General features: G+C 36.2%; 1 protein-coding gene across 1 annotated transcript; it reads left to right on the plus strand.

The window, feature by feature from the left end:
- Positions 1–9990: 9990 nt before the first annotated feature.
- LOC122706300 (olfactory receptor 147-like) lies at positions 9991–10947 on the plus strand. Its single transcript, XM_043921438.1, has one exon. The coding sequence runs from the start codon at positions 9991–9993 to the stop codon at positions 10945–10947; it is 957 nt and encodes a 318-aa protein (XP_043777373.1).

The following is a 10947-nucleotide window of genomic DNA, read 5'->3' on the forward strand; positions in this document are numbered from 1 at the left end:
ACCAAACCACTTATGCCACCTTTTCTTTGTCGTCTTTCTTTTATTCCTGCTCGACTTTATCCTCTTCCTCTCATTCTTTTTTCACTTCTTCCTTTGTCTTCCTCATGTCTTCTTGACAGGATTTCATCTCTAATGTCTGATGCCTATTCTTCTCTTGCCACATAATGTAACACTGTGGGCCTATTTGACTGGAGAATCATCCTCAGCCCTAAGTGATCCCATAGCATTTGGAGAGTAGGGACCAATAACCTTTCCCATCTGATGATAACACCACTTATTTCCCTTGTGTCAACACCTCCAAGGTATGCCATAAGGTAGTATGCTGTTTGACCAATTTTTTTCTTTCTTGCTTTCATTACATAGAGCCCTTTCCTGTATCAGTTCTGTCATTACTTACCACTCCATTAACACAGAGAAGTAATCCCAAAATAGTGGACATGGTAAAGATGTAAAAATTTCCAGAAAATTTCTGGAGTTACTTTTAGTAATAGCTCCTGTTCTGTATTTTAGGTGCCACATAGGTAAAGCAATCGAATAATTTGTTGAACCATGATTCTTTTATTCTTGAGGGTACTTGAGAATGAATAAGCTAAACTATTCTACCTACCTTTCTCAACCCACACCAATAAAAATGCCTGTTTTTAGTTTATTGGTCAATTGATATGTTGTCATAAATATAGTTGAAATTGTTATCATCTTGCCTATCAGTGGATTGTAATTGTGATTAAAAGTTGCACAGTGGTATATTCGACTGTGGGATATGTTATCAAACATAAGGTCAGGATTCGTTGTCTAACTATGTAAGGGGGCTTCGCTTTTGCAAAGAAAGATGTGTTTTCCACTTTTCAAAAGAAAACAAAAGCATTTGGCAGAAACATTGTCTTGTTGATATTTTTTTCTTTTAGTTCATAAATTTGACTCCTTCCCTCTATTAGAGAAAAATTTAAATCTGTAGAAAATAATGTGTTCTAGAATTTTATAAATGGTCTAAAAGATAAATCTCCTTATCTGATTTTTTGCTGAGGAAATAGTTCTGTGACTTGCTCAGAATCACACAGCTAAAATTTCAGAGACCAGTTTTTGCAGCCACTATTCATCTTGTGAAAAAAAATGGAAGGAAAGAAAGAACTGTGAAGGGACAGATAGAACTTCTGGAGAGTTGTTTCTGAATGAGCTTGAAAGTGGGAATTTTCCAGTGTGGAGTTATCTCAGAAAACTAGAAATAGAAATACAATATGTCCAGTAATTCCACTCCTGTGTATATATCTGAAAAATATGAAAATACTAATTCAAAAAGATATTTGTACCCCAATATTCAGTGCAGCATTATTTATAATTGCCATGATATGGGAGTATCCTAAACTCCATCAACAGATTGAAGAGATAAGATGTGGCAAATATATACAATGGAATATTACTCATCCATCAAAAGAATGAAAATTTCCCATTTACAGCAACATCAATGGACTTGGAGGGTATTACGCTAAGGGAATAAGTCAGGCAAAAAAAGACAAAGATGATATTACTTATATGTGAAATCAGAAAACTGTAAAAAGTTAGTGAATACAGCAAAAGAGATATAGACTCACTGATGTAGAGAACAAATGTATGTTTATCTGTGGGGAAAAGGAAGTGGGAAGAGGCAATAAAAGGATAGGTGACTAAAGACTCTACCAGAAAATTACTAGAGCTAATCAACGAATATAGTAAAGTTGCAGGATATAAAATTAACACACAGAAATCCCTTGCATTCCTATACACTACCAATGAGAAAATTGAAAGAGAAATTAAGGAAACAATACCATTCACCACTGCAACAAAAAGAATAAAATACTTAGGAGTATATCTACCTAAAGAAACAAAAGACCTACACATAGAAAACTATAAAACACTGATGAAAGAAATCAAAGAGGACACAAACAGATGGAGAAATATACCGTGTTCATGGATTGGAAGAATCAATATTGTCAAAATGGCTATACTACCCAAAGCAATCTATAGATTCAATGCAATCCCTATCAAGCTACCAACGGTATTTTTCACAGAACTAGAACAAATAATTTCACAATTTGTATGGAAATACAAAAAACCTTGAATAGTCAAAGCAATCTTGAGAAAGAAGAATGGAACTGGAGGAATCAACCTGCCTGACTTCAGACTCTACTACAAAGCCACAGTCATCAAGACAGTATGGTACTGGCACAAAGGCAGAAATATAGATCAATGGAACAGAATAGAAAGCCCAGAGATAAATCCATGAACCTATGGACACCTTATCTTCGACAAAGGAGGCAAGAATATACAATGGAAAAAAGACAACCTCTTTAACAAGTGGTGCTGGGAAAACTGGTCAACCACTTGTAAAAGAATGAAACTAGAACACTTTCTAACACCATACACAAAAATAAACTCAAAATGGATTAAAGATCTAAATGTAAGACCAGAAACTATAAAGCTCCTAGAGGAGAACATAGGCAAAACACTCTCCGACATGAATCACAGCAGGATCCTCTATGACCCACCTCCCAGAATATTGGAAATAAAAGCAAAACTAAACAAATGGGACCTAATGAAACTTAAAAGCTTTTGCACAACAAAGGAAACTATCAGCAAGGTGAAAAGACAGCCCTCAGATTGGGAGAAAATAATAGCAAATGAAGGAACAGACAAAGGATTAATCTCAAAAATATACAAGCAACTCCTGCAGCTCAATTCCAGAAAAATAAATGACCCAATCAAAAAATGGGCCAAAGAACTAAACAGACATTTCTCCAGAGAAGACATACAGATGGCTAACAAACACATGAAAAGATGCTCAACATCACTCATTATCAGAGAAATGCAAATCAAAACCACAATGAGGTACCATTACACGCCAGTCAGGATGGCTGCTATCCAAAAGCCTACAAGCAATAAATGCTGGAGAGGGTGTGGAGAAAAGGGAACCCTCTTACACTGTTGGTAGGAATGCAAACTAGTTCAGCCGCTATGGAGAACAGTGTGGAGATTTCTTAAAAAACTGGAAATAGAACTGCCATATGACCCAGCAATCCCACTTCTGGGCATACACACTGAGGAAACCAGATCTGAAAGAGACACGTGCACCCCAATGTTCATCAGAGCACTATTTATAATAGCCAGGACATGGAAGCAACCTAGATGCCCATCAGCAGACGAATGGATAGGAAGCTGTGGTACATATACACCATGGAATATTACTCAGCCATTAAAAAGAATTCATTTGAATCAGTTCTAATGAGATGGATGAAACTGGAGCCCATTATACAGAGTGAAGTAAGCCAGAAAGATAAAGACCAATACAGTATACTAACGCATATATATGGAATTTAGAAAGATGGTAATGATAACCCTATATGCAAAACAGAAAAAGAGACACAGATGTACAGAACAGACTTTTGGACTCTGTGGGAGAAGGCGAGGGTGGGATGTTTCGAGAGAACAGCATCAAAACATGTATATTATCTAGGGTGAAACAGACCACCAGCCCAGGCTGGATGCATGAGACAAGTGCTTGGGCCTGGTGCATAGGGAAGACCCAGAGGAATCGGGTGGGGAGGGAGGTGGGAGGGGGGATCAGGATGGGGAATACATGTAACTCCATGGCTGATTCATGTAAATGTATGACAAAAACCACCACAATATTGTAAAGTAATTAGCCTCCAACTAATAAAAATAAATAAAAGAAAAAGGATAGGTAATTAAGAGGTATAAACTATTATGTATAAAATAAGCTTTAAGGATATATTGTACAACATAGGGGATATAACCAGTATTTTTATAATAACTATAAATGGAATATAACCTCTAAGAATTGTGAATCACTATATTATACACCTGTAACTCATATAATATTGTACATCGACTATACTTCAATAAAATAAGTAAAAAGAGAATTTCTGATTGGTAATTGATATTTCTTTCATTAGACCTGACAGAAAAATTACATTCCACAAACAAGCACACATTTACATTAGAATTTTGATGATTTTATTTGGAAATGTTATCGAGTAGATAAAATCACCATAATTCATCTTTAAATATGAGAATATTTTCAGTTTTTAGATAATTTATGTTAATATGATAAAGGTTGAAAATACCTGTTTTTCTTTTTTTATCATCAAACATAACAGACATGCTAGATTATTAAACCATTCATTCATGGTTTAATAAATAATTAAACATTCAATTTAATATCTACCAAGGTCATAAAATATTTCCAACATAGTTGATTCAGTGCTTATAGCTATATTTTCCCCCATGTGTACTTGTTGTCAAAAATCTAGCTAAATGTTATGAGATAGGTAATTTTTAAAAGAGCTTATTTAGTCAAATTAGTGTGAGTGAATTTGGTGCTGTCATTGATTTTGCTGATTGTCTTATTTGGAGAATTATTTTTATAAATAGATCTATTTATAATTAAAAACTGTGATGATATATAGCTTTGTGAGTTCTTGCTATTTTTCTTAATTACTTGGTAGACATACTTTAACACAGAATCATGTAAATATTGTATACAAAACATTTTGGAAATAAATTATTTAGATAAGATTAGATAGCTGTATAGGTCTTTCATTCTAAATTTTCTCTTGCCAGTTCAATTTATCTCCCTTGATTCCTATGCCTGAAATCTTACATCAGGCCATTCAAAATATAATATTAATTCCTTTTGGTTTGTCCAAGACTTTTATTATAATTTTTTAACTACAAACACCTTTTCATGCTGAAATTTATTTTTTAAATGCATTTTTTATTGAAATATAGTTGATTGACAACATTATTTTCAGATGTACAGCATAGTGTTTCAGTGTTTTTACAGATTATACTCCATTAAAATTATTGCAAGATAATTGTATAATTCCCTGTGCTATAAAATAACTCCTTGTTGCTTATCTGCTTTATACATAGCAATTTTTATTTCTTAATCCTGTACCCTCCTCGTGCCCCTCTCCCTGCTGGTCACCTGTAGTTTTTTCCCTTTGTTTTTGAGCCTCTTTCTGTTTTGATGTATACATTTGATTGTTTTATACTTTAGATTCCCATATAACTGGTATCTTATACTATGTTTCTATATGAGATATTTCACTAATCGTAAAATTCTCTAGATCCTTCCAAGTACTGATGCTTTCTTTATTTTTTTCAAATTTTTTATTTTGTATTGACGTATAGCTGGTTAACAGTGTTGTGGTAGTTTCAGGTGAACGGCCAAGGGACTCAGTCATATATATACATGTTCCCATTCTCCCCCAAGCACCCCTCCCATCCTGGTGGCACATAACATTAAGCAGAGTTCCGTGTGCTATACAATAGAAAGCAAGATTATTTATAAATGAGTCAAAGACCTTAACAGATATCTAACCAAAAAGATATACAGTTGACAAATAAGCATGTGAAAAGTTGCTCAACATCATATGGCATCAAGAAACTGCAAATGAAAGCAACAATGAAATAGAACCACACAGACATAGAGAACAAATTCATGGTTGCCAGGGGAAGGGAATGGTGGTTGGAGAAGGATAGACTGGAAGTTTGGGATTAGCATGTGCAATCTATTATATAGGAAATGAATAGACAAGGTCCTACTGTATAGCTCAGGGAACTACAGTTGCTATCCTGTAATAAACTATAATGGAAAAGAATATGAAAAAGAATATATATATATATATATATATATATATATATATATATATAAGTGTATAACTGAATCACTTTGCTATTCAAGAGAAATTAACAGAGCATTATAAATGAACCATGATTTAATAAAATGAGATACTTTTTAAAAAATGAGATACTACTACACCATGTTAGAATGGCTGAAATCTGGAATATAAACAACATGAAGTCCTGAAGAGAATGTGGAACTACAGGAACTCTCTTTCATGGGTGATGGGAATTCTGAATGGTACAGCCACTTTGGAAGTCAGTTTGGCAATTTCTTGCAAAACTAATCCTACTCTTACCATGAGATCCAGCGATTATACTTCTTGGAATTTACCCAAATGAGTTGAAAACTTACATCCACATAAAAACCTGCACATGAATCTTTATAGCAGAATTTATTCATAATCACTTAAACCTAGAAGCTAATAAAATACCCCTCAGAAGGTGAGTGGATAAATAAACTGTGACACATCGAGACAGTTATATTATACAGCAGTATAAAGAAATGAGCCATCAAGCTGTGAAAAGACTGGAGGAAACTTAATTCATATTACTAAATGAAAGAAGTCAATCTGAAAAGGCTACATACTATATGACTCCAACTACATACCATTTTGAAAAAGGCAAAACTATTGGGACAGTAAAAAGATCATTAGTTGCCAGGGGAGAGAAGGATCCATAGGCAGAGCACAGATTAATTCTTAGGCAATGAAACTACTCTGTATGATACTATAATGGTGGATATATGTCATTATAAATTTGTTCAAACCTATGTAATATACATCAAAAGAGAACCTAAAGTTAGTGATGAGCTTTAATGGTAGTGATCTAGGAGAATTGACGCTTTTGAATTGTGGTAATGGAGAAGACTCTTGAGAGTCCCTTGGACAGCAAGGAGATCAAACCAGTTGATCCTAAAGGAAATTAACCTGGAATATTCGTTGGAAGGATGTGCTGAAGCTGAAGCTCCAATACTTTGGCTACCTGATGCGAAGAACCCACTCACTGGAAAAGACCCTGATGTTGGAAAAGATTGAGGGCAGGAGAAGTGAGTGACAGAGGATGAGATGGTTGGATGGCATAACTGATTCAATGGAGATGAGTTTAAGCAAACTCCGTGAGATAGTGAAGTACAGGGAAGCCTGGCGTGTTGCAAAGAGTCAGACATGCCCTTAGTGAGTGAATAACAGCAAAAATGTATATATACATATACATGTATTTGTATATATGTACACACATATATATATATTTAATGACTAAGTATCATATATAACATTTTTAAAGCTGGGCTATATAATATATGTTTAATATATAACTCAGCCAATAAAAATAATGAAATCCCGCCATTTGCAATAATGTGGTTGGTCCTAGAGAATATTTTTTAGTGAAATAGGGCAGACAGAGAATTACCAATATTGTATTACCACTTATATATGGAATATAAAAAATAAAAAGGAAAAAGTTAATATAATAGGACAGAAACAATCTCACAGATACTGAGATCAAAGTAGTGGTTATCAGTGGGGAGACGGAAGAGGTGAGAGACAGTCAAGGAAGGAGGGGATTAAGAGATACAGATCAGTATGCATAAAATAAAAATATATGGATGGAGAATACAGTCAGTATTTTAATATAGCTTTAAATGGAGTATAATCTATAAAAATATTTAATCACTATATTGTGCATCTGAAACTTACAACCACACTTCAATAAAAAAAATTCTGTCTTTGACTTCTTATAACTTGATTGTAAGGTGTCTTTTTCAGTTGATTTCTTTGGGATCCTTTTTGTTTCCTGGTTTTGGAGATCCATTTCCTTGCACAGATGCAGTGATTTTTCAGCCAGTATTTCTTCAAGAAATATTTTGCTTCATTTCTCACATTCTCCTTCTGAATCTCTATAATGCCTATATGGTCGAGGTGACATTTTTCATAAATCCCTTAGACTTTGCCCACTATTTTTAATTCTTTTTTCTCTATCCTCCATTTACTGAATTATTTCAAATGTCTTTCCCCCCCAAATTTTACAATCCTTTCCTCAGTTTGTTTAGTCTGCTGTTTTGAATTTTTAGTGAATTATTCCATTCAATTATTGTGTTCTTTGGCTTCATGATTTCTGCTTGGTATTCATAAAGCTAAAATTCTCACTTGTTCATGTATTGTTCGGTGACTACAATGAGCATCTTTATGGCAGTTAAATGAAATCTGTGTCATGTAAAGCATGTATCCATTTCATTAGGGCCACTTTTAGGCTGTTTTGGAAAGGCTTTTGTTTTTTTTGGAATGTAACTGAACTTTCCTTCATTTTACCTTGACTTTCTGCTTTTGTGTCTGTATATAGACAAAACAGCAACCTATTTTAGTCCTCATGAACTGGCTTTGTGCTGGAGGAAACCCACATCATTAAGCCTAGCTAGAAAAAGCAAACCTCTTTAACCTTGTAAAAGTACAATCCACTTTATTTTTAGTAGCTCTCAAGTATTTGGATCATGTTAGGATCACATCAGGCTCCTAAAACAGAGGAGACTAAAGTCAATTCCTCAAGCAGCCCCTAGATAAATCGGGTCATTGGATGCACAGTGCACATTTTCCTTAATTAAGGAGAAGCTGTAGGAAAAGTATTTTCTACAGCTAGCTGTGTTAAGCGAAGGGGAGGTGAATTCTAGCCCAGACTGCTATCTCAGTTCTTTCTCTCACCTCAGGCAGCTAACCTATGCCATACCCTATGTCCCCTCAACTTTCTGGCACAGGCTATACTGAAACATACTGAAGCCAGTCTTCAGGATAGCCCCTAGAAAAGTTGGGGCTTTGTTTGTGTTGTACATCTCTTTATCTCTCCAGGAAGAATCTGGGAACTGGGGGAAGTTTGTTCCAGTCACGTGGTTCTGGACCACCATAGGTATATGGCAAGAGTTTATTTTGAAATTTCTTAACAACTTCAACATAACTGGTATCGTGCTCAAACTGTGGGCAGGATCCTTTTAACTAAGTTTTGGGTTTCTCACAAAGGGAATTTGTACAGAAATTGTTTTTGAATCAGTGTGGTCATACAGAGGAGGAGATTCTAGGGCTTGGGGCCTTCTGCATGTTGCTAATGGGAAATGGTTGTTAATTTTGGCTTGTCCTTGGAGGGTTAACAGTCCCTGCAGTGAAGGAAAAACTTGAATGAAATATTAATTGCATAAGGAACAAAAGACATATTGTGGTCTAGGTGTAAATACAATCCCCTTAGTTACCTATTACACCCAGAAACTGTTCCCTGGGGAAGAGACTGAGGAAGCGGCTGCCCTTTTTATATCTGAGTACATTATACCATTACACTCACAGTATATCTTTTGTGACTTACTGTGTAGCAAGAATGATATTAACAGAGACTGTTTATTGCTATCTGCTCCTTGATAGAGTGAAAAGTCATACTCAAGATGATGATCTATAATTCTGAATATACTTTCCAGGGAATATCAGAGATTAATTGCAGGTGGTATTTTCTTAGAATCAAAGAAACCAAAGCCTATGAATCTGAAACTGACCTTCCTGGATCAGGGATATAGCCATAATAAGAAGAAAGAATTTGGATTTTCTGGCTATGGAGGGTGAATTTCTGAATTCCATTTATTTTTGTGTTTTGCTTGTTTGAGATGGAGACCAAGGATCTTATATATATATATATGACAGTTTCTTTGACTCCTACTCCATCAGGTCTAATCTGCATTAGAGAAAAGCATCAGGCTCTGAGGGTTGCTGCCTTCAATTTTGGGCTTCCCAGGTGGCATTAGTGGTGAAGAACCTGCCTGCCAATGCAGGAGACCGAGAGATACAGTTTCGATCCCTGGGCCGGGAAGATCCCCTGAAGGAGGGAATGGCAACCCACTCCAGTATTCTTGCCTGGAGAATCCCCATGGACAGAGGAGCCTAGTGGGTTATGGTCCACAGGGTTCAATTTACTGGTGAGGGGTGGGTCCAATGCATGAAGAAGAAATGGTGAGATGAGAGAAGGAAAATTCTGTCCTAGTTCAAACTTCTTTTCCTTTTCCTTCCCCCCCACCCCCCAACAGTTATGTTTGCATATGGCAGCTGTTCCCTTCACTCTGTAGGTTAAACTTTGGTGATTTTTTGCTGCTTAGTTTATAACGCCTTGAAAGGGAAAACTCTTGTCTCGCATCTCCATGGTAATGGTAAAAAAATTTCTATGGGTCAAGTTTTGGATAGTTCTGGTCATTCCCTGTGCATACATCACTATGTGAGAGGAGCTGCTGTGAGATTCCTCTATGTAAACCTTTTCTCCTGTGCTCACAGGTTTACTTAGAGAAGAATGGCTCCAGGAAATGGCTCTTCCATGACTCAGTTCATTTTGTTGGGATTGACAGACCAACCAGATCTCCAGCTCCCGCTCTTCTTCCTCTTTCTAGTAATGTATATGGTCACTGTGATGGGAAATTTGGGCTTGTTAATCCTTATTGGGCTGACTTCACACCTACATACGCCCATGTACTTTTTCCTCTTTAACTTGTCCTTCATAGATCTCTGTTATTCTTCTGTGTTTACACCCAAAATGCTGATTAACTTCATATCAAAGAAGTTTATATCTTACATGGGGTGCATGACCCAGCTCTATTTTCTCATTTTTTTTGTGATTTCTGAAATCTATGTGCTGACATCAATGGCCTATGACCGCTATGTGGCCATCTGTAAGCCACTTTTGTATAATGTTGCCATGACCCCTAAAGTGTGTTCCAGCCTTATGCTTGGTTCATACTTCATGGCCTTTGCCGGTGCCATGGTTCTCACTGCATGCATGCTGAGACTGACCTTCTGTGAGGCAAACACCATCAACCATTTTATGTGTGATATCATGCCCCTGCTCAAGCTCTCCTGCACGAGCACCTATGTCAATGAGCTGGTAGATTCCATTATAGCAGGGTTCAATGTCACTGTGCCCAGTATCACCATCTTTGTCTCTTATGTTTTCATCCTCTCCAACATCCTTCAAATCAGCTCCAAAGAGGGCAGATCCAAAGCCTTTGGCACCTGCAGTTCTCACGTCATTGCTGTTTCTCTCTTCTTTGGATCAATTTCATTTGTGTATCTCAAACCATCTTCTGCTGTGTCTGTGGATGAAGGAAAAATCTCTTCTGTTTTTTACACCAATACGGTTCCTTTGCTGAACCCCTTAATCTACAGTTTGAGGAACAAAGATGTTAAACTTGCTCTGAGAAAAACCCTGCCTAGATGTTTTTCACCAGAGAGTATGCTTCTGTGCAGTTATTGA

This window comes from Cervus elaphus, chromosome 2 (assembly GCF_910594005.1).
Source record: "Cervus elaphus chromosome 2, mCerEla1.1, whole genome shotgun sequence".
In the NCBI taxonomy this organism is placed as follows: domain Eukaryota; kingdom Metazoa; phylum Chordata; class Mammalia; order Artiodactyla; family Cervidae; genus Cervus; species Cervus elaphus.